The sequence below is a fragment of the Barbus barbus genome (assembly GCF_936440315.1).
Source record: "Barbus barbus genome assembly, chromosome: 32".
Taxonomy (NCBI): Eukaryota; Metazoa; Chordata; class Actinopteri; order Cypriniformes; family Cyprinidae; genus Barbus; species Barbus barbus.
In genome coordinates, this window is record NC_136760.1 from 27,266,600 (window position 1) to 27,290,678 (window position 24,079).

The 24,079-nt window shown below is 35.0% G+C and overlaps 2 protein-coding genes across 2 annotated transcripts; both read right to left on the reverse strand.

The window, feature by feature from the left end:
* Window positions 1-5,777: 5,777 nt before the first annotated feature.
* Window positions 5,778-12,415, reverse strand: LOC306852746 (pancreatic secretory granule membrane major glycoprotein GP2-like; the record flags this gene model as incomplete). The annotated part of the gene is made up of 11 exons (XM_079389811.1): window positions 5,778-5,882; window positions 6,297-6,459; window positions 6,969-7,214; window positions 7,296-7,453; window positions 7,979-8,163; window positions 8,263-8,367; window positions 8,724-9,125; window positions 9,233-9,616; window positions 10,054-10,443; window positions 11,140-11,532; window positions 12,364-12,415. The coding sequence occupies 11 exons, from the start codon at window positions 12,413-12,415 to the stop codon at window positions 5,778-5,780; spliced, it is 2,583 nt and encodes an 860-aa protein (XP_079245937.1).
* Window positions 12,416-14,926: 2,511 nt separating this feature from the next.
* LOC306852747 (uncharacterized protein) lies at window positions 14,927-22,330 on the reverse strand (the record flags this gene model as incomplete). Its single annotated transcript, XM_079389812.1, has 14 exons — window positions 14,927-15,030; window positions 15,111-15,213; window positions 16,175-16,337; window positions 16,535-16,780; window positions 16,862-17,019; window positions 17,259-17,443; window positions 17,546-17,650; window positions 18,723-19,124; window positions 19,249-19,641; window positions 19,807-19,878; window positions 20,664-21,053; window positions 21,545-21,958; window positions 22,165-22,191; window positions 22,282-22,330. 14 exons carry the CDS (start codon window positions 22,328-22,330, stop codon window positions 14,927-14,929), a joined length of 2,811 nt encoding a protein of 936 aa, XP_079245938.1.
* Between the last annotated feature and the right edge of the window lie 1,749 nt (window positions 22,331-24,079).

A 24,079-nucleotide genomic window follows, 5' to 3' on the forward strand; every position in this document is an offset into this window, starting at 1 on the left:
GTGGAATTTGATGTAGATATGTCCATGTACACTTAACTCTCTGATCTTACTTGTCAGAAACTTACTTGAGTTTTGGGGAACACTTTACCAATAAGCTTCATAATTCTTCAAGAAATATACAAAAAAAAAATACTTTTACAGCATTTATACATTTAGGTTATTATTACTTTCTACATTGAATTTTAACAAGTTGAATACATTAACAGTAATATATCAAATACTGTAACAAAAAGTTCATTAGTTCATACATTAGGTATCATGAATTGAACTACAGCAGCACATTCACTGAGAAGTACTGGGTGTGATTTTTCAAACTGGATAGGCAGGTTTACTGTAATTTTTATGCATTATAGGACTTTCACAAAACCACCAGACTGGATTCCATACAAATGCTGCTAAGCTTCTAAACAGCTGTCAATCAACTAATATGGATTTTTCCAGTTGATTGAGATTCAAAAAGAACTACAGGACTGTCACCACTGCATTGATAGTGTTTTATTTCATTCTCCATTATCATGCAATTATATTAATTGAGAAGTTTATTTTTCTTATTATTTATTCCTTTAGGATTTGTCGTTCAACAAGGGTGTCATCATGTCCATATTACTGATATCGCTGTATGTCTCTCCAGCTGTCATCAACAATGTTATAATTATAGTATGGATCAGATCTTGAATTTGTAGGTTAAGTGAGAACAGAGAGAAGACAATTCTATCTGCCTCTTGTTCAGCAACAGTGCCATATGAGTCTACATAACCGCTAAGAGAAGCCAGCATAAGTAAAGGATGGTCGGTTGATTGGTTGCTTAAAAAAATAAATGTGGATCAGACAGACTGACTGATTCTTTATCATACATCTCCACATCTCCATGCGTTTAAACTTTCAAAAATGGCATAATGCAGTAACCAGTGAGGTGTATAAGCTGTGTTGGGGAATGTTACTTTTAAAACTTTTTACAGTTAAGATATTATTATCTTAACATATTTTGGTATAGCACCTCTTATGGAAAGTGCCTGTCATGGAAAGCTTGATTTACTTCATTACACAGCTCTGTTGTGTATGCCTGCTCTGACAGTGACAACATGTTGACCTATTTTATTAAATCAGATCATGTTCCTATTAATCTGGATCAGCAAGATTCCCAGCAATCAATAAAGTGCCACAAAGGTATCAGGTTTTCAGAGACAGAAAAAAAAAAACTGCCTAATGATTATAGACATCTGAATTATAGAAAGGTATTTTCAGCTCTCAAATAACTATATATACAATCAATTCATATCAGAAGTCAGAAAGAGCTTTATTGCCAAGTATGTTTATGATCTAACGAGCCAAAATGTCTCTCACATCAGTGGTTTAACATTAGACCAAAACTAAAAAAAAATAATAACAGAAATCTAAAACTAGAAAAAATGGGTCTTAAGTTGAATGTTAATTGCTGTCAAAATATATGTAATTACACTGATATGTACTTGCAGAAATTAATTTCAGGTTTAATTGCATGCAGGTATTTTTAAATATAAGCATGATGTAAAAAACATGTATGTACTGTATATAATAAGTGCATTGTAGCAAATGATTAATGTAAATGTAAGTACATATATAATTTTTTTAAAGAATCGTATACCATTTATACAATATGCAACCTATTCTGGAATATCCCAGCTGTTTCTTCAACCGTGTTTTCTTGGAAATATTGTTTGAATTAAAAAAGTAAATTAAAATGTCTTTTTTTTCCCTGTCTAATCTCCAGTTTGTGTGACTTTCCATCCTGTTCAATCCAATTGCACAAAACATTTTGACAATATTGACAGTTGGTACTCAGCCCCGACTCACCTTTAAGGAAATTAAAAATACAGTTAAAACACCTGTTAAAAAACATTAATATTAACATCGGACATTGGGCCATAGTTTAAGAGTGTACTTCCCCATTAAAGGGGACCTATTATGCCCCTTTTTACAAGATGTAAAATAAGTCTCTGATGTCCCCAGAGCGTAGGCCTATATGTGAAGTTTTAGCTTAAAATACCCCACAGATCAATTTTTATAGTTTGTTAAAATTGCAATTTTTAGGGTATGAGCCAAAACGTGTTGATTTTGAGTATGTTGCTTTAAATGCAAATGAGATGTTGCTCCTGGAGAAGAGGGCGGAGCTTCAAGAGTGCTAGCCTTTGCAAATAAACATTCCACTATTAATACAAGCTTGTTAGAAAACATGCAACTATGCAGAACTACTTTATTATAACCTAAATATTTTAAAAATAATATGCATGGCTTTTTATAAACAAAATCATTTAAATTGATCAAAAGCAGACTAAAAGAGCTATTCAAGCCCAATGTGATGAAATGAAGAGAAATATTGGTAACACTTTCTATGAAGCCCGTATTTATAGTACATTATAAGGGTATTCTTAAGGCATTATAATGAATGCATAATGCATTATAAAAAAAAACTTATAATGTGTTACAAAATCTCATGAATAATCATAACAACAATTATAATACATTATAGTACTTACGTATTTGTGGTTATAATTTTTAAGAGTATGATTATTTATAACACACAATGAACACCATATTAAATCTACTTAATTTGTAATGGGTTATATCATAGCTTGACATTGTTTATTTAAGATCTGCACAGTACCTTACTACATCTCTTGAGTGCAATGTTTATATAAACCTAATTGTATTAGTAGATACAGGTAGGGTAGGTAGAACGTTCACATACTTGCAAAGTACCCTATACTCAGTTTGTCTGTTGAGGAACCATCAAAATAAAGTGTTAACATACAGTATATTCAGCAGACACACTACTAATACTCTCATGACTGCTAGTTGACATGTCGCTGCAGAGTTACTTATCAACAACTGCCTAAAGGGTGCCATCAAAATAATCAAATAATCAAAAAAAAATGTTCAAAGCAAATGTGTCATATTACACCTTCATCTGATCTGATATCTGATCTTATGGCTGTTTGAGGGGAATTTTTTATTATTATTATTACTTATAAGTGGTCTTTGTCTGCTTTAAGTAAAGTAACATAAGTAACGTGGCAAGATATGAGACTTTATAATACATTATAACTATGAGAAATATAATCCATTGTAATTTAAGCGGATGGATCGTGTTCATTGTGTTTTTATAAATCATCATTAAAAGCTGTAACCACAAATAAGTATCTTTTATAATACATTAAAACTGTATGAATATTCATGAGATGATACAAAGTTATTTATAATGCATTATGCATTCATTATAATGCCTTAAGAATACCTTTATCATGTATTATAAATACGGGCTTCATAGAAAGTGTTACTGAAATAACTTCACCTGAGGTGCAGATCAAACACAGTGAGATTCTCTGAATACAGTGATGAGGAACTGCACGATCTTATCAGTGCCTTTATTAATAACGGTGGGTGGATCGTTACTGGAAACAGGAGTAACCTCTAAACAATACCTTGAAGAAGTGCTTTATTTCTTTTTATTTTGTGAGAGATTGTATCGAAGCTTGCCATTTAATTGTTTGACTTCATTGTGCAGCTGTGTTGTGTCCTGCCTGCTCTATTACAGTGGAAACAATAGTTAATGTATATATTGACCTAAAATCAGATCATGTTCCTATTATCAGGGAGGATCAGCAAGATTCCCAGCAACAATATATACAGTAAATATCTAATACAATAATAAAATGCCCAGAAGGGTGCGACACTCTGGAAATGTTCAAAATGAAGATTTGACCAGTTTGAGAAAAAATAGTTTGAGAAGATGCACATTAACTACAAAACACACAAAAAATGAATGAATGCAAAGAATTAATTGTGAAACTACGAAGCCTTTAGTCTCTAGTGCCACCATTTTCCAGAACTGCAGCCTACCTGGAGTCTCCAGAGGTTCTCAGAGCCAAAAACTGCCTAATAATTATGCACATCTAAATATATCAGGCATATTCAGCCATCATCGATAATTACTTTGCCTATGATTATATACAGTCTTAAGAGTAATTTTCTTAAGATTGATGTGGTTTGGAAAAAATATGATCAGAATATTGACTAATAATTATGCATGCACTGTACACTCTATATGACAAATTAACTGTTGTATCATATTATCATGACCTCTCATGACCTTAAATGTCTCTCACATCAGCAGTTTAACCCATTAGGGACCACTAATAGCATGGCATAGCATCCCTACATATGTTTTAAGCAATAACATAAATGTTCACCTGTTTTTAGTTAAACTACACATAAAAGTTCACACTCTAAAATTGATCATATATTTGGAAGGAGCATATTTACATTCAGTGTATACATGACCCAGCAAACATCATCATAAAATCTGAGCAAAACAAGAAGAATGGAAAGACTAAACCTCAACCGCATCTTAACTTATCAGAAAGAACAGCGCAGCAACATTCAGATCCATTAGAATTAAAAAACGAAATAATTTATGGAAAACAAGCAAAACAATTACAATGATCACTAATACTTCTATTTCTCATTATTCTTGAAAGTAATTGATTTCAAAAGGCAGACAATGAAACCTCCTTGCCTAATCATTACAATGAATCATTTATCATTATATCTCAATCATGCTCTGATATACTGAATCGAATATTAAGACAGCGCTGCACTTATAAAATGAAAACAGTACAATCTATTCAGAAGTTCATACCAGAAATATATTTTTGTCCATTCTCCAACTGAAATGTTTAAAGCCAAACATTTTTTTTCTTAGGAATACTGTTTAAACTGAATATTAATTTCAATTACCGGTACTTTTTTCTGTCTAAATCTAGCCTCTGTGTCTAACAAGATGGAAAGTTTTAGAGTGCCACAAATCAATTATGCAAATCGGTTTGATATCAAAATATTAAAGATGGTCTGATGAAATAATTCTTTGAACTGCAACATAAGCATATTTATTTTTTAAAGAACATAACAGTTACGACTTAACGAACTATTAAGAAACCCACAACCAGTGTGGCCTCAGAACCACATTCATTAAATTGGAAAAGAGCATGTAATTAGGGCATGCATGTAAAATGCTACATGTTTTGGTAATAACTTTCATTAATAAATCATTAACAAACATTAAATTATGCTTAATGGTTGGGGTCAGAAGTGTTCAGGGGTCAGTTTGATTGCTATAAGGGAAGACAGTTCTGTTTATATTATATTGTTCATTTTTTTTTTATGATTTGAATTTTTTTTTTTTTTTTTCCTCTGTTGATGTATGATTAAAGGAATATCCTTTTTTTTATACTGAAGTGTAGTATATTAATATGAGTGTTTAAGCAATAAAAATATTTTTGCACCAAAATTGCAATCTGTCATGTCTTTAGCAAGTATTTAGTTAAACTTAACCAGTCACCCTTGCCTTGAATCTCGTTAAAGTAGCTAACAATCAAATGGCCAGAAAGATATTAAATGATTAGTAATCATTTATAAACATTTACAAATGATGAATAGCTTCATATATATTATCTATTGATCTGTTAAGCATAATATAATGTTTGTAAATGATTTATAATTGAAAGCTATTATAAAGTGTGACCCATGTTTTTGTGGACATATACTAGAAGAGGATCAGGACACTCAGAGGAGGAGCAAGTAACAGCATCAGAGAAGCACACAGACAAGAAGCTTCAGATACCTTCATGTGCTCTGGGACCCACTTATCTGTCAACAGGAACATAATGCAATGAAATGTAAAGCAGTCACAGCAGAAATCATTATAAACCTTTAATTCATGACTAAAATGAATGAAATGTTCACCTGTTCCTGTCAGACAACATCAGAGGACCCATGGATATGGAAGCACTGTCATGGAAGTCCAGAGACCTGCGCTCTCTCCAGTGATGTTCAGAGTTACAGTCCTACAAGAGAAAAGAGAAAATCCAGTTTTGTGAATCCCTGATAAATATATTGAACAAACATGAAACATAAAGGAGTGCACTGTCTTCAGAAGTGCTTAGCCAAAACAAGTCTTTTAGCAGCCTTCAACATTAAACATCAACACCAACCTTACTTCTTATTTGAACAACAAAGGTTTATATAAACCACAGATTCAAAAACCTTTACATTTACCCATCACATTTTACTATAGAAACACAGTATATACACAGACAGACAAACAGACGGAGAGAGACGCTGGATAATATAATTAGTAAATTACATTGTTGTTCAACACACTGAAAAAAAAAACATTTCACCAGTACAGTACTAAAGCGAAAATCTCGAAAATGTAACATTAATGTTGCATAAAATATGAGGGAATATTATAATCTTACCGTTGAGCAGCGATTGCTTGACAGAAGGCAAAGGTGAACAGCACAGTGCAGGTAAAGCTTAGTGGAGTTTGCAGTGAAGATGAACATCCTGAAGGAGAAACGGCTGGATGTCGAGACGCCGTTCTGCAGCAGCTCCACGGAGTCATCATTTGGATTGGGACACCTGAGAATAGCAATTATGACAAATTGTTTCATATGAAACATTCAATACAAAAATTATTTCCTGTTCATCACATTTTGGGTTACACTTTATTTTGTGTCCTTGTTACAGTGTAATTATACATTTAAGTACTGAGTAATATTAATGAACTACATGTACTTACTATATGGTTAGGGTAAGGATTAGGGTTACTAGCATGTAATTATGCATAATTTATTGTTATTATAGTAGTAAGTACATGTAACATGTAACAAGGACACCTTACAATAAAGTGTTTTTGCATTGCATGTACCAAAAAATTTTTTTAGTTTAGCTCCAACCCTGAAAAAGAAAAAAAACTGCCTGTGGCCCTAGTAATTCTGAAGACCTTGATTAGCTTGTTCAGGTGTGTTTGATTAGGGTTGGAGTTAAACTCTACAGGACAGCGGCACACCAGGACCGACGTTGCCTACCCCTGGTTTAGACTGAGCTTTAAGGAATAGGACAGCTTAAAAAAAAAAGCACAGCTTTACTCTGTGACGAGGAGATCCCAGCGGAGACTGTAATCAGGATCGTTCACAGGTGTAGCCCAACATGTGTCTATAACTGAGGCAAACTGGCGGCTGTCAACCCCCTCAACACGAACTTCCACATTCATCTTCTGGTCGAGCTCTGCATTCACTCTACCAGTGAAGAGCCGGGTAAACTCCTCATCCTCATATGGAGTCATCCGAACCTGATATCTGCCTTCACCAGCGGGGAGGGTCTTGTGCACAATGCTGTAAAAATGTTCAAGACTTATCATTTTCATATTGCTCATTTTTATACTGCTTAGCTATTGTTGCTTAAAAGACTCCCACCTCCCCAGTGGGTTGATTTCCACATTCATGGAAAGTGTTTGTGTTTGAGGATAAACGCAGCTGAAGGGAAGCTTAAGTATTTTCTCTCTGCTGATGAGACCTTCTGACCTCGGTGTTCCCAGAATAAAGTTACTGTAGATGAAGTGGGTGCCATTGGCCTGTGGACCACAGATATATTTTTTTGAACATGTCAATCATTTTATTTCACTCAATAAAGGAAAAGTTCACAGATTTGCAACTAGCGTTGCATTGCTACCAAGTCAGTAAAATATGAAAATCAATATTGTCTACTCTGTAATGAGGGCTCTCAGTTAATTTTTGTAACCAAAAGCGGCATCCAGTGAACTTTTGACAGCTCCAGAACATTTGTTGATACTACAGGTTGTTTTTCTGCATTTTTTGTTTAAGCCCCCTTAGACAGTCAGATCGATCCCAATGCATTATGAAGTTTCCATACCTTTTTGGCAAAAGGGAATGCCACAATCCTTTTCGTCTATTTTCTCATCTGTTTTCTATAGAATAGCTTTGCTTAAATCATTGATTTGACTGAAGTCTCTTGTGAGTGAACAATATTACAAGCTCTCAAAAGCTCTTTAGATGATAGAGATTAGCTTTATTCTTTTTCTAACAAGGTTGAGATCATATGGATTTCGTAAGCATACAGTACATGTAATACATCCTACCACAAGATTTGTGCCACAGATGTGTTCCTCGTTATCAAAATGGAATTCCACTCTGCCATTCCGGACCGTTCCTTTGCAGCTGGGATCATTGAGATGTAAGACATCAGCTGGAAAACCAGCCTCAAAGAGCTGACAGCGAGACACAGACATGGAGCCAGAGCTACTTTCACAGGTCTCTGAGAAATCTGAGAGAAAAACATCCAAATATTGTCAGAATTAGTAATGTTAATAACTAAATAATTTATAATCCTTTATTATTATTATTATTATAGAATGAGTTTCACCAAAAGAATCTTGTCTGGTCTGGTTCTTGATACACAAACAGCCATAGACGTCATGTTTCTCTCCACACCATTCATCTTCTGTGCAGCTGAGTTCAGCACAGGGGTCTGAAGGAGAGAACCAAAGAAAGAATGAAATGAAATAAAAAAACAATAATAATAATAGTGGAAATAAACTTAAACTGTTCTGTATTATGTACAAATGGGGTCAATCACAGAATGATGTCAATTCATGTGTATAAATGAATGGCAAACACATCTGCTAATGTGTCTAATGTGATTCTTACTAATGTTTTATTAATTTCCTACAACCTTCTGGCATAAATGGTACTTTACCAGTGGTTGATGCCTCATTAAGGCCTCCAACATCTGATTTTAAAAAAAACAAAATGCTGTTAATGACACTACTTTTCAAATATAATGCAAAGTTATTCAACTAATTATTTGTGGTTAGATCTATCTACCTGTACAGTAAGCTGAACATATTTGTGACTTGACAAACTCATAAACATAGTAATTTCCAGGACAGGCTTTGACTCTTATAACATGGGATGAGGAGTCACAGCAGCCAAACCATGAGGAAGCACAGACCTGACGGATGACCACTCCATCTTCCAGCTGTGGATGAGATCCATTGAGCCACAGTGGAGAATAAGTGCCACACATGCCTTGACTAACACATGATTCTGGCATCTGAGTATTTTGGCCATTGTAGAACATCCTGTACCAACCATTCCACTCCACATTATAATCACACATGGCATCTTCGTTGTAGTTATTATAGTAAGAATGGTCTGTGGCTCTCCAAGGCTCATCCAGACTGGTGTAGTTGTAGCAAGGGTCGCCATTTGGGGTGGCGAAAGATACTATTATGTAAAAAGAGGAAGAGCACATTACATACTGCATAATTAATGGATCCAAGGAAAGAAAATCCCAAGATAAGCATTTCAGATGTAATGATGAATGAATGTACCTGCACAATATACAGGTAATGGGATTGAAAGAGTTGGTCTGGTAAATTTGTAGACATAATAATCTCCAGGACAAGCTTTGACTTGGATTGGTTCAGATCTGTAGCGACTGCACTGATCATGTCGAGAGCCATAAACTTCACGAGATACAACTCCATCTTCCAGCTGAGGATGAGAACCACCAAGCCACAGAGAACTATAACCTCCACATGACATGTAGGACATACACCACTCAGGCATCTGAGCACTTGATCCATCAATGAAGAGTCGATACCAGCCGTCCCATTCTACACGAGTGTCATCATGTACATATTCATCCACAGACAAATTGAGTGCGTTTCTCCAATAGTTGTCGAGTATGATGTAGTTATTGCACGGGTCATAATCTGTGTTAGTGAGATCAAAACGAACCAGTTACATTTCAGTGCATGCAAGTGTAAATTTAAGCCTGTCATACACAGTAACAATCATAAGATTGAGATTCTAAAAGTGACACTAAAAGTTAATGCAAAAAGGTGCCATTCTACATAGTTACTTTTTTAGCTACAGGGATTGTGATTACCATTAATAACAATTATATATTCATTCATATATTTCTATTAAAACTTACTCAAGGTGATGCTGGATCCAGTGATATTATCTGAACTTACAGAGGAAACCACCTGTGAAATGGTGTGTACATCTTGTTTTTTTTTAAAAAAGAGAAACAAAAGGGGGCAATTAAAACATGAATGAAATCATTTCAAAAGTGTTGAATGACTTTGTTTTGTTTTTGTTTGTTTTTTTTTTTTTTGATTTTTTAAAGAGAAAGACAGCACTGTACCTGTGCAGTATGCTGAACACGAGAACTGTGGATTCACAAGTTCATAGACATAGTAATTGCCTGGACATGCTTTCACTCTGATGGGGTTTGTCTTATAATCACAGCAGCCGCTCCAATAATACCCTCCACAGACCTCTCTGATCACCACACCATCCTCTGTCTGAGGATGAGGATCATTGAGCCACAGATTCATGTATGTGTTACAGCTGTATGAACTAATACAGGTCTCTGACATCTGGATGTTCATTCCATTGTAGAAAAGCCGGTACCAGCCATTCCAGGAGAAATAGTTATCACAAATGTAATCTCCACTTTCATTGTTGGCTCTCCAGGGACGATCCAGAGACTCATAGTTGTAGCAGGGATCACTGCTGATGTTTTGGAAAGCAACTGTCATGGACAAGATAAAATATATATATATTATGTTTCAGTAAAATACTTTTGCATTATAAAAAAATAATGATGTGTTTTGACATGCTTTCAAACATCTTTTGTGCAACAACATAAATGTCATAAAAAATGAATTTTTAAATCTTAGTTCATTTTAAAAGTTTTAATGCACTATATTTTAATATAAGTTAATTTTGATTTCACTACTCTGTTTGTTTGAGGAGCCCAACATGAGTAGTCTGACACAATATGTCATTATTTGCAGATTTACTGTAAAAGTCTGTTTAACAAACACCTGATTAATTTGTCTGATCACGGCTGTAAGAGTGTTTGGGAAACCTGTTCGAAACCAGTAATTATTGTATTGAATCTGTTTGGAATATAAACTAGGGATGCACCAGACCCATACTGCTCTACATACTCATTAAATGCTCCGATACCACAAACCAATACCACACAGCATGTGAACAGTGCTGTACCCAGAAATAAACACTGACAACAGAGAGCAGAATGGTCAGATATATCAAAAGCACGCAAAATGTACAAGTTACTTGATATAGAGAAAGAGCGCTCGCACTTCTGTTGCACGATCTTGATTGCTCTCGGCTCACTTAGCATATGCATCACTTTGATTAAAATCATTTTAAGTATGTAATTTACAAAAACATATTTTGTAAATGGATCCCAGAACTGCACCTGCGCAATATGAAGGCATGTAGATCGACACATCTGGCTTGACAAGTTTATAGATGTAATAATCTTCTGGACAGGCTTTGACTTGGATGGATGAGGATGTGTTGATACCACACTGGTGCCAATTCATTGCCACAACGTCACGGGACACCACTCCATCCTCAAGTGTTGGATGAGAGCCGTTGAGATACAGTCCAGTGTAACCACCACATCTCGTATTAGTCACACACCACTCAGACATCTGAGCACTCTCTCCATTCAAATACAGCCGATACCAGCCACTCCATTCAACAAGGGTGTCATCGTGGTAATAGTAGTTATTTTGCCGTATGTCTCTCCAGTATTCATCAAGAGTGTTATAATTATAGCATGGATCAGAGCTGGACGTTGTATGTTCTATGAGAATAGAGTGAAGACAATGGCATAAACAAATTCTCTCTTTCTCCACCTCTTGTTAAGCATCAATGGCATCAGAGGCTACATAAACTAAGAGAAACCAACAGAACATAATAAAAAGAAAGGATTGCTGGTTGGGTGTCAAATTGTAGGTGGTTCAGGCAAATTGCATCACTCTACATCTCTACACACTTTCAAAATGGCATTACATGGTAACCAATGTTGTGTAAAAGCTGTGTTGGAGAAAGTTACATTTAAAAGTAATGTTACAATAAGTTAAATGTTAAGTAACGTTATGGATTTTGTATCATTATGGAATGTAACTCCTCAGCTGACTCTCCTCCAGAGTTCAGGAATCACACATGTGGGAAACCATCTACCATAAAACCAAATGCTACAATGGTTCAAGGCTCTATAAAAGTGATAAATCTGTGAATAGATGTGCATTTTGTTGTGCTTATGTAGGGGACAAAATGCAACACAGATTGAATTGAATAGCACAGACAAAAAAAATATTATTTTTTTTTTAATAAAGGGAAAGACAACAAGCTTGCTTGAAGCAACAATTTTTACATTAGTAAATAGAAAACATGGGATTGAACGGAAATAAAGCGAAAGATGATAAATCACTATAAAGTTAACTAGGCTATAAACTGAAGAATGATTGTACCTGTATGTGGAATGATGACTGCACCATTGATAACTTCAGCTGTTAAACAAAATCCAAACATAACAATTTAATTTTAGAGCATCTTGTTAGTACACCTTTAAAACAGTGTCATTCTAATATGAGATATCTGGTCACAGTTCTACATGACATAAAACACTCACCATTAACCAGCAGCAGCAGCAGCAACACACACACAGAGATTAGAAACCTCATTGTGACAATCTGTAACAACATTATAAAGATGATTATACAAATACACATGCAAAACACATAAAAGCATTCATTATTTCTGTTTCCTAGCATTAGGCGTATGACCTGGCAGTGATGTCTGCAGGAATAATAATATTTGCTTCTTAAAATACTTACGTTTGTTGGGTGCGTTTATGCAAAATAGAAGTTCACTGCAACTATACAAAACTTAAGCCATTACAATCAAAAAACAAATTGCTAAAATATAATATTCATGTTTGTTTAGGTGTTACAAAAGCATATGACTACAACTGCAATTAGAGCCCAAAGTGAGGAAATGAAGAGGAATAACTTCACCTGAGGTTAAATGCTGCTGCAGATCAAACACAGTGAGATTCTCTGAATGCAGTGATGAGGAACTGCACGAGCTTATCAGTGCCTTTATTAATAACGGTGGGTGGATTGTAACTTGAAACAGGAGTAACCTCTAAACAATACCTTGAAGAAGTGTTTCATTTCTTTTTATTTTGTGAGAGATTGTATCGATGCTTGCTATTTAACCGTTTGACTTCATTGTGCAGCTGTGTTGTGTCCTGCCTGCTCTATTACAGTGGAAACAATAGTTAATGTATGTTGACCAAAAATCAGATCATGTTCCTGTTAATCTGGATCAGCAAGATTCCCAGCAACAATATATAAATAATACAGTCATGAAATACCCATGAGAAGGATGCAACACTTTAAAATTGTCAAAAAAAAGGGGCGACCATCAGACAATGAAAGTCTTGTTGAGAACAGGTTGAGAAGAAAAGACGCAGATTAACTGCAAAACACTTCAAGAATGAAGACAAAGAAATAAGTGTGAAACCATCAGGAAGACTTTAGTCTTCAACTAACTTGTGAGTCTCCAGAAGGACAAGGTGTCAGGTAATATTACACACATCTGAATATAAGACATTTTCAGCCCTCACCTACAAATTATTATATAAAATCATTTTTTTAAAGGATGCATGATTTTGGTTATTTGAGAAATGACTGAACCTCACCACATCTTACCTCATAAGAAAGAACTATTCCAACACTTCTGCAACATTCTTTACATCAGAATACACTTCTCATCCATATTACAGTACCAAAACAAAACAAGCTAAATAAATGCAATAACTGCATCTCTTTCTTAGTATTACTAAAAGCAACAAATGGTTACAAAAGAAATTATGACGCTACCTTGTTTAGTCATCAAAATTAATAACCTTGTCTTTTCCCTATCAGATATTTTAGTAATCATCAGATATCATTTTAAAGCTTAAAACCTCAAAATTCAACCATTTTGAAATCGGACATTGCATGACCATGGAAATTGTACTTTAAAATATTTTGGTGGTCTCCTCCCCGTTAGTGGGCGGTATCAAGTGTCATATTACACTTAATGTATTACAGTCTTTTAGAATCAAAACTTTTTATAATCTTGACAAAATACATATGTCAGAAAGGTCTGACTCTCAGGATTTGGTGGTCTTTTTGTGATCGGAGTAATATTGACAGAAATTTTGATATTTGTGACAGAAAAACGCATCAAAAATGAGCTTGTATGGCACCCGGGGGCTGTTTGTGGTTTGACGCCCACCTCAATTTTTCTCTTATCAACTTCAAATTTGGAACATAACTGATTTAGACATAAGGCTTTAATTCTATGCCAAATTTAGAGTAAAACCTGCTAAGTAAAATATTTATTTTATATAAAATAAAAAATAAAAATGGTGTATTTTCTTTACAGTAAATTTAAACTTCTATAAATTTGTTACTTTCATATTTTAAAATAATTCCACTTTAAAAAGAGTCCAACCTTACGTCTGTGTTCCAAAGCATTCATGAATTATAAGAGTTGAAGTTTTGGATAGTGCACTTTCATGTATGTTTAAAAATGGGGGGTGACAGTTAGTGCATTGTGTCCATATCATATCCTTTGATCTGCTGGATAAAATATTGCACTCACATTTTTAAGGAGGCTTATTTTTAAGTGCTTTCACATTTTTAAGTGCTGCACTAATAATAATAAATAAATAAAAAACTCATTCAGAAACATTCCAGCAGTTTCTTCTTTTTTTCCAATTCTCTAATTAAAATGGTTCAAGTTAAACAATTTTTTTTTTTTTGTTACAATGTTTAAACATGAATTGAAATGTTTTTTTCCCCGTCTAAAACTAACCTCTAGTTTGTGTCACTTTCCATCCTGTGTGATCCAATAACACAAATCAGTTTGATATCATCAATTCAGAAGACAATTCAAATCTTTATTGCAGAAACCTCTAAACTTAAAGTAAAATCAGACTAATGTAGTACATAGCAATTCACATAATTTAAAACCAGATTTTTAAATCATTTATTTTTGGTGCTTAATCAATAAACAAAGGCCACACAACATTCTATGAAATGATTAGAAACCCCCAACCAGTGTAGCATCAGAGCCACATTCATTAAAATGGAACAGGACAATATGCATGTAAAACGCTACACATTTTTAGTGGAAAAATACTAAAAGAGAGTCAGGACACTCATCAGAGGAACAAGATACAGCATCAGAGAAGCACACAGACAAGAAGCCTCAGACACCTTCACTTGCTCTGGGACCCACTTATCTGTCAACAGGGAATATAAAGCAATGAAATGTCATTTATTTACATTTACAAATGATGAGATGAAAATAAGTAATGTTCACCTGTGTTCCCTTCAGACCACACCAGAGGACCCATGGATATGGAAGCACTGTCATGGAAGTCCAGAGACCTGCTCTCTCTCCGATGGTGTCCAGAGTTACAGTCCTACAAGAGAAAAACAGAAAACTCAGCTGTGCAATAAATGTCATAATTAACGGAACACTGTTTTTTTTCTTTTCCTTTCTTTGTTTGTTTTGTTTCTGTGAAAAGAGTGCAAAAATGCCCAGCAGAGGTGTCCAGCAACCAAAACAAGTATTTAATCAACCTTTATGACATTTAAGCACTTCTTTCAAGTTCCAACAATAAATTTAAAGCTACAATCACTACTAATTTTTTTTTTTTTTTTGAAAGTATCAAAAGTTCAATAATAAATGAACACATCATAAATCCATCTGGTAACCATGTCTTTGCTTTACCCTTCACTTTGACAAGCTTATAGTAATTTATATTGTATAATAATACACATTTCGCAGAAAACTACATACACTGGGAAAAAAAAACTGGAGTAGGATTTACTTGGGGGAAAAACAAACTAGGAAATAAATTTCAAACCAAAGTAGCCTGTTTTGTAAAAGTAAAGGTGACACACAATTCTTGATGGCTTTAATTATACATTTTACTGTATGGAGTCAATTATACGGTACTCACATTTTGTAAAAGTTTCTAAAGTAGTATGCTTATTAAAATTTAAATGTTATTATCTTCTTTAAATTGCTGGGTAAAATATTGCTTATCATTACTACAATTAATTGGTTAAGCATTATTACTCAGTGGGTTAAATAAAAATAATCCTAATGAATAAAAAATAAAATAAATAAAAAAGGAGGTCAGGCTACTATATGCAGTTGAAGGGGTCATAATAGTTTGAAGCCACAACAAATTAACCTCGAACTAAAAGCAGTTTTTAACAAAAGCGGAAAGCATCAGTACCATAATAAACTAAATGGGGCAAAAAATACATGGTGAAGTTTTAACATCATATATATATATTTAAATTGATTTAATCACAACTGCATTTAACATCAATTATTAAAAAATACTTACCACGAAAGGATTGTAAACTCACCGTTGAGCAGCGATTGCTTGACAGAAGGCAAAGGTGAACAGCACAGTGCAGGTAAAGCTTAGTGGAGTTTGCAGTGAAGATGAACATCCTGAAGGAGAAACGGCTGGATGTCGAGACGCCGTTCTGCAGCAGCTCCACTGTGTCATCATTTGGATTGGGACACCTGAGAATAGCAATTATGACAAATTCTTTCATATGAAACATTCAATACAAAAGCTATTTGTCAATCATCACACATTTGCATACCATGTTCAAAAAAATGGAATCTTGTGCTTTAGTTCGGAAAATAGTGAAAGACATAACCTCTACAGCAATCCTAAAAGTGATTACGTTTAGAAACTATAATAGAAACAGCTTTACTCTGTGACGAGGAGATCCCAGCGGAGACTGTAATCAGGATCGTTCACAGGTGTAGCCCAACATGTGTCTATAACTGAGGCAAACTGGCGGCTGTCAACCCCCTCGACACGGACTTCCACATTCATCTTCTGGTCGAGCTCTGCATCCACTCTACCAGTGAAGGGCCGGGTAAACTCCTCATCCTCATATGGAGTCATCCGAACCTGATATCTGCCTTCACCAGCGGGGAGGGTCTTGTGCACAATGCTGTTAAAATGTTCAAGACTCATCATTTTCATACTGCATATTTGTATACTACTTAGTTATTGTTGCTTAAAAGGTTCCCACCTCTCCAATGGGTTGATTTCCGCATTCATGGAAAGTGTTTGTGTTTGAGGATAAACGCAGCTGAAGGGAAGCTTAAGGATTTTCTCTCTGCTGATGAGACCTTCTGACCTCGGTGTCCCCAGAATAAAGTTACTGTAGATGAAGTGGGTGCCATTGGCCTGTGGAAAACAGAAATAATATTTGAACATGTCAACTGTTTATTTTACTCATCAACCACTATCTAAAGTTTCTGTTGATTTGAGCTTTGCCTAAATCACTGATCATGACTAAACATTAAAAAAAAAAAAAGTTGTCAAAAAACTACTACTCTTAGTATTTCATTACATGCAAGAGCAGCATTAGTAAATCAACATTAAATCACATGGACATTTGAATGGCATATACGTTTATATCCTACCGCAAGATTTGTACCACAGACATGTTCCTCGTTATCAAAATGGAATTCCACACTGCCATTCCGGATCGTTCCTTTGCAGCTGGGATCACTGAGGTGTAAGACATCAGCTGGAAAACCAGCCTCAAAGAGCTGACAGCGAGACACAGACATGGAGCCAGAGCTACTTTCACAGGTCTCTGAGAAATCTGAAAGAGAGAATAAAACACCAGAATAAACAAACAAAAATAAAGTTAAACAATTGCTTATAAAACTATATTTAAAAGTTTTTGCAGTGAAATGACTTTCACCAAAAGAATCTGGTCTGGTCTGGTTCTCGTTACACAAACAGCCATAGACACCGTTTTTCTCTCCACACCATTCATCCTCGGTGCAGCTGAGTTCAGCACAGGGGTCTGAAGAAGAGATGAATGAAATGATAAAACAGGGGCATAAACTAAAATGATATTTTTACAAATATGGCCATTCGATGCCATTGTAGTTGGTGTATTCACAAAAAAATCAAAGTGTAAAGAATAACATCAATTCATATGTAAAAATGAGAGGAGAACATGTCTGCTAGTATGATTAATATTTTATCAAAATATGAAGATACATGACAAAAATGCATACTCTACAACTCAAAAGTTTGGGATCAGTAAACCTTTTTTTTTAAGAAATTGCTACTTTTATTCAATAAGATAAATATGTCTGATACATTGATGTTCAAACACACTGAGAGTGGGATCTGTGTACTGTAGTATAGGCAGTCAGCTCAAGGTGGATGGTTTAGGGTTGTTGTTTTTGGCCTCTCCATGTGGTCCTGTTCGGTATAGCAACTTGACTTATCTACTGTAGATAAATGTCTTTTCAGTATTTTTATGTGTGCTTTGGTGTGCACAGATGTATATGAACTTCTTATCATTAGGTTCTTTAGTGTCCTTTTTTGAAAAGACATTGAAATTTATCTTGAAATACGCTTGCAGAAAATACAGTTTTGTGAGAATACCCTTCAATCTTTTGGTTTAAGATAAATGGTGTATGCTTCATTTCATAAGTGTGCGATTAATCGTGATGAAATCACAGAAAAAGGGTGTGATTAATCCAAATAAAAAATTTAATTGATTCAAAGCACTACAATATATTCAAATATAATATCTGCTGTTTTACATTTGTTTGTTTTGTTTTTTTATTATATTTTACACATTATTTTTGACTATTTTTCATCAAATAAATGCTTTCTTGGGGAGCAGGAGATGTTTTTGTTTTAAAAAAAAAAAAAGAAGTCAAACTAATCCCAAATGTTTCTACAGTAGTATACACCTCTCCTAGCATATTTATGAAACAGTACAATACTTTACCACTGGCTGATGTCTCATTAAGGCTTCTAGCATCTGATATGAGAAAGATTTCTGTTAATGTCAGTCATTTCCAAAACATAATCTCAAAAAGGTAGTGAACAAAGTGTATGTGGTTAGATCCACCTACCTGCACAGTAAGCTGAACAAAATGTTGGCTTGACAAACTCATAAACATAGTAATTTCCAGGACAGGATTTGACTTGTATAGGGTGGGATGTGTAAGTACAGCAGCCGTTCCACGAGGAGAGACAGACCTGACGGGTGACCACTCCATCTTCCAGCTGTGGATGAGATCCATTGAGCCAAAGTGGGTAATAAGTGCCACACATGCCTTGATTAACACATGAATCTGGCATCTGAGTATTTTGGCCATTGTAGAACATCCTGTACCATCCATTCCACTCCACATTATAATCACACATGCCATAGTCGTAATAGTTGTTATAGTAATAGTTGTCAGTGGCTCTCCAAGGCTCATCCAGACTGGTGTAGTTGTAGCAGGGATCAACACTTGGAGTGGAGAAAGGCACTATTATGAAAAAGAAGTAAAAGTCTCTTATATAGTGTGAAAAAATGATACCCTACCAATATAATAATAATAATATGCAAACCTCAATACAAGCATGTCAAGTGCAAAGAATGAATGAATGTACCTGCACAATATACAGGTAATGGGATTGAAAGAGTTGGTCTGGTAAATCTGTAGACATAATAATCTCCAGGACAAGCTTTGACTTGTATCGGGTCAGATCTGTACCGACTGCACTGATCATGTCGAGAGCCATAAATTTCACGAGATACAACTCCATCTTCCAGCTGAGGATGAGAGCCATCAAGCCACAGAGCACTAACACCTCCACAAGACATGTAGGACATACACCACTCAGGCATCTGAGCACTTGATCCATCAATGAAGAGTCGATACCACCCATCCCATTCTACACGAGTGTCATCATGATCAGAGATGTATCCATACATAGACCAGTAATTCAGTGTGCTTCTCCAGTAGTTGTCTTGTATGTTGTAGTTAATGCATGGGTCATAATCTGTGTTATTCAGAGATGAGAACAAAACAAACTAAATTATATTTCAATGAGGAGCTTCAAAAATGCAAATCTGAATTATTAAAAAAAAAAAAAACATTAAACATGAGACTTGACTTTCATTGCCATAGATAGATACAGACAGACAGACAGACAGATGTAACTTACTCAGTGTGATGCTGGATCCAGTGATTATATCTGGACTTATGGTGAAAACTGGCCGTGAAATGGTGCTGATATCTAAAAAGGACCACATTCGAGACATGAAGTAAATTGAAATAATTGTAAACGTTTTTAAAGATTTTGTTTGAAAGAGACAGTAAATCAAATTATTAAATGACTCCAACAAACTCCGCTATATACTGTACTTGGAGAGGATGACGACAACCAAACTAGCTGCAAAATATGTATACACACCATGGTATTTGCTTCATTTTACATATTTATATTGTATGTAATTGTTAAAATTATTATTAGGGATACTGTCTACTGTTTTTTTTTTTCTTATTTATTGTCTCCTTTATTACTTAGGTATTCGGTATTTGACATACGTGACCCTGGAGCACAAAATCAGTCTTAAGTCGCTGGGGTATATTTGGAGCAATAGCCAAAAATACATTGTATGGGTCAAAATTATTGATTTTATGCCAAAAATCATTTGCATAGTAAGTAAAGATATTTTGTAAATTTCCTACTGTAAATATATCAAAACTTAATTTTTGATGAGTAATATGCATTGCTAAGAACTGAACTTAGACATCTTTAAAAGGAGATTTTCTCAATGTTTTGATTTTTTTGCACCCTCAGATTCCAGATTTTCAAATAGTTGTCTCTCGGCCAAATATTGTCCGATCATAACAAACCATACATCAATAGAAAGATTATTTATTCAGCTTTCAGATGATGTATACATCTCAATTTCGAAAAATTTACCCTTATGACTGGTTTTGTGGTCCAGGGTTCACGCATACTTAAAATGCTTTGGCAATCCTATAATACAAATGTAATTCTAATAAGCAAATTACCTGTGCAGTATCCTGAACACGAGAATTGTGGATTCACAAGTTCATAGACATAGTAATTGCCTGGACACGCTTTCACTCTGATGGGGTCTGTCTTATAATCACAGCAGCCACCCCAATAATACCCTGCACAGACCTCTCTGATCACCACACCATCCTCTGTCTGAGGATGAGGATCATTGAGCCACAGATTCATGTATGCGTTACAGCTGTATGAATTAACACAGGTCTCTGACATCTGGATGTTCATTCCATTGTAGAAAAGCCGGTACCAGCCATTCCAGGAGAAATAGTTATCACAAATGTAATCTCCACTTTCATTGGTGGCTCTCCAGGGACGATCCAGAGACTCATAGTTGTAGCAGGGATCACTGCTGATGCTGCTGAAAGAAACTGTCATGGACAGAGAAATGTTAAATTATGCATTGAAACACTTTTTGTAGGAGATAAATAACATTATAAATCTAGCAGCTGATTTTCTGATCCTATCTCAGTTTAACTTTAAGTCAATCTTTGATAGGTTATGTTTTCCGAAGCGTTTGTAAACTTTTTTCCCAGTTCACAGTTTGTTTGAGGAGTCCAACACCACAACTTCAAGAGCTTAAGTAGTTATGTTTGGAGAAAGACTACATGTAATAGTCTGTTTAACAGGCATCTTGCTAGTTTTCTGAACAGGCATGGTACAAGAATGGTTTTGGTAAATTTATTTCAGCAATTCTGGTAGGAACAGAAATAATTCACTTTTATTTATTTATTTGTTTGTGTAGTAATTGTTAACTTAAAATATGAGTACAGCTTTGATGTAATATTAACTGCAAACATATGTACAACATATGTATAAGATCTACAAAAATGTATTTCATAAAATGAGCCTAGAACTTCACCTGCACAGTATGTAGGCCTGGGGGCTGATGTGTTGGGTTTGACAAATTCATAGATGTAATAATCTCCTGGACAGGCTTTGATTTGGATGGACGTGGATGCGTGGGCTCCACACTGATTGGAATATCCCCACCACCACCATGAAGAAGTTCCTAAGACTTCACGGGACACCACTCCATCCTCAAGTGTTGGATGAGAGCCGTTGAGATACAGTCCAGTGTAACCACCACATCTCGTATTACTCACACACCACTCAGACATCTGAGCACTCTCTCCATTCAAATACAGCCGATACCAGCCCCTCCATTCAACAAGGGTGTCATCATAGCCATAGTAGTTATATTGCCGTATGTCTCTCCAGTATTCATCAAGAGTGGTATAATTATAGCATGGATCAGAGCTGGACGTTGTGGGTACTGAAAGAGACAAATGACATTCACAACATTTGACAATCACACCAACATATTGTCATTTTCTAGCTCTTGTTCAGCATAAATAAACATTTTAAGTAAAGCACTATACATCTCTCTGCCATTATATTTCAGGGGCCGAGGTGGGACTAATTAAGTGATTATGTTTCACAATTATGTCAACAATAAAAGTTGAAGAATGATTGTTGTACCTGATGTTTGTCCACTGACTATTTCCCCTGTTAACACAAAATTCAAGCATGTGTTAATATTACAGCATTTAGTCAGATGACATTTAAATATGTCATTCTTTATAACCATTCACTCACCATTAAGCAGCAGCAGCAGGGAAACACAGAGTGAGATTATAAACCTCATTGTGACAAACTGACCTGTAAAAAACAAAACAACTCAATTCTGAATGATCAGTTGTGGTTTTCTGCAATTAAAAGCTTTTTTGTATAATCTACACTAAACTTTATAATTAACTATTGTTCTTGCATCCAACATCCAGCACCGCAAGCTTGAGGTCTCTTGTATCACTTTTTGCTTCAATCCCAGTCAGTTTTTCCATTAATGAAAAACTTTGTTGCAGCTATTCCATAAATCGTTCAACCAAAACACAATGAGGTCAAATGAACAGAAATAACTTTACCTGAAGTCAAATGCTGCTGCAGATCAAACTCAGGGAGATTCTCTCTTCAGCAGCTGAATACAGTGATGCTGAACTGAAGATCTCACACACTATCAGTGCCTTTAATAACTGTGGGCGGATCATTACTGGAACCAAGCATAATCTCTTAACAATACCTTAAACCAGTTTTTCCATTTCTTTTAAAGTTGTGTGAGTGTAGCTATGGTTTGCTTGCCATTTAATCAGTGTACTACATTGTGCAGTTATGTTGTGTACCGGTTGCTCTGATATTATAATGAAACAATAGTTAATGTATGTGTTGACCTAAAATCAGATCATGTTCCTGTGACATTCCCAGCGACATTCTCATGAAAAAATATTGCAATCATTAGAACAACTCAGATATATTAAACATACAATACCTTCAAAAGGTATAACATAAATCTTATCTTATGTACTTCATTTATGCGAAATCCTGTTTTTACTGATAAACGTATTCACCTTGAATATGAATTTCTGCAGTGTTGAAGAAACATTGTGTAGATGTGGATGGAGGCTTGTGAGCAATCATTTCTACGAGGACCAGAGTTGTCATTGGTCAATCAACCGGTAGTCAAACAAACAAAGACAATGCAACCATGTGCATGGCACAATATAAAAAAATACACATACCTCTCCATGCTTTCATTTTCAATCCAAACATGAGAAGACACACACAACTAACAGGCCAAACATTGTCTGTGGAACAAAGATTGCTAATATTTAGTTATTTATTTAGAATATATATAAAGCAATAACTTCCATGTAATAATGTAATGTAAATGATATATTTGCAATGTTTTAATTACCTCTTCTTTAGGTCGGTCAAAAACAGTAACAACAGGAGTTAAATGTTTAAAGAGTAAAAACTAGATTAAATGCTTTAACAATAACTTACACCAAGAAATGTTGCAATCAATAAAAATAAAGTGTGAACACAAATAACATGTGACTAGGTCTGTATGCATACAAAAAACGGCATACTTTTTTTAAAGTATTAATATTCCAGAAAAAGAAGAGTAGTATAATGTTCCAAACATATACATGGTCTTTAAATGCAACAATGCGGCAAAATAGACATAAATAAAATGACCACTTACCACTGCACATGACATGAAAGCATCTGAAAGTGCCTCTTGGATTTAATATGCTGACTGCTTTTGTTTGGCTCATCTTTCCTTTTGCTCAGTGTTGGGCATAACACGTTACAGTAATCAGATGAGTTTCATGTGTGTACACATGTCCAAACACATAATGCTGGGTGATGCTAGTTGCTAAACGTTTTTGGAGAATAATAAACAGTAAGAATGAACATCACCAGCAATTACTAAAGAGAATAGCATGAAATGAGCATGCATGAGTTTATTAAAATTATGCCAATTACATGGAAACAAGACTGTTCCAAGAAAAGCATATAAATGCTATTCTGAATTCATTTTGGATTTGAAAATTAT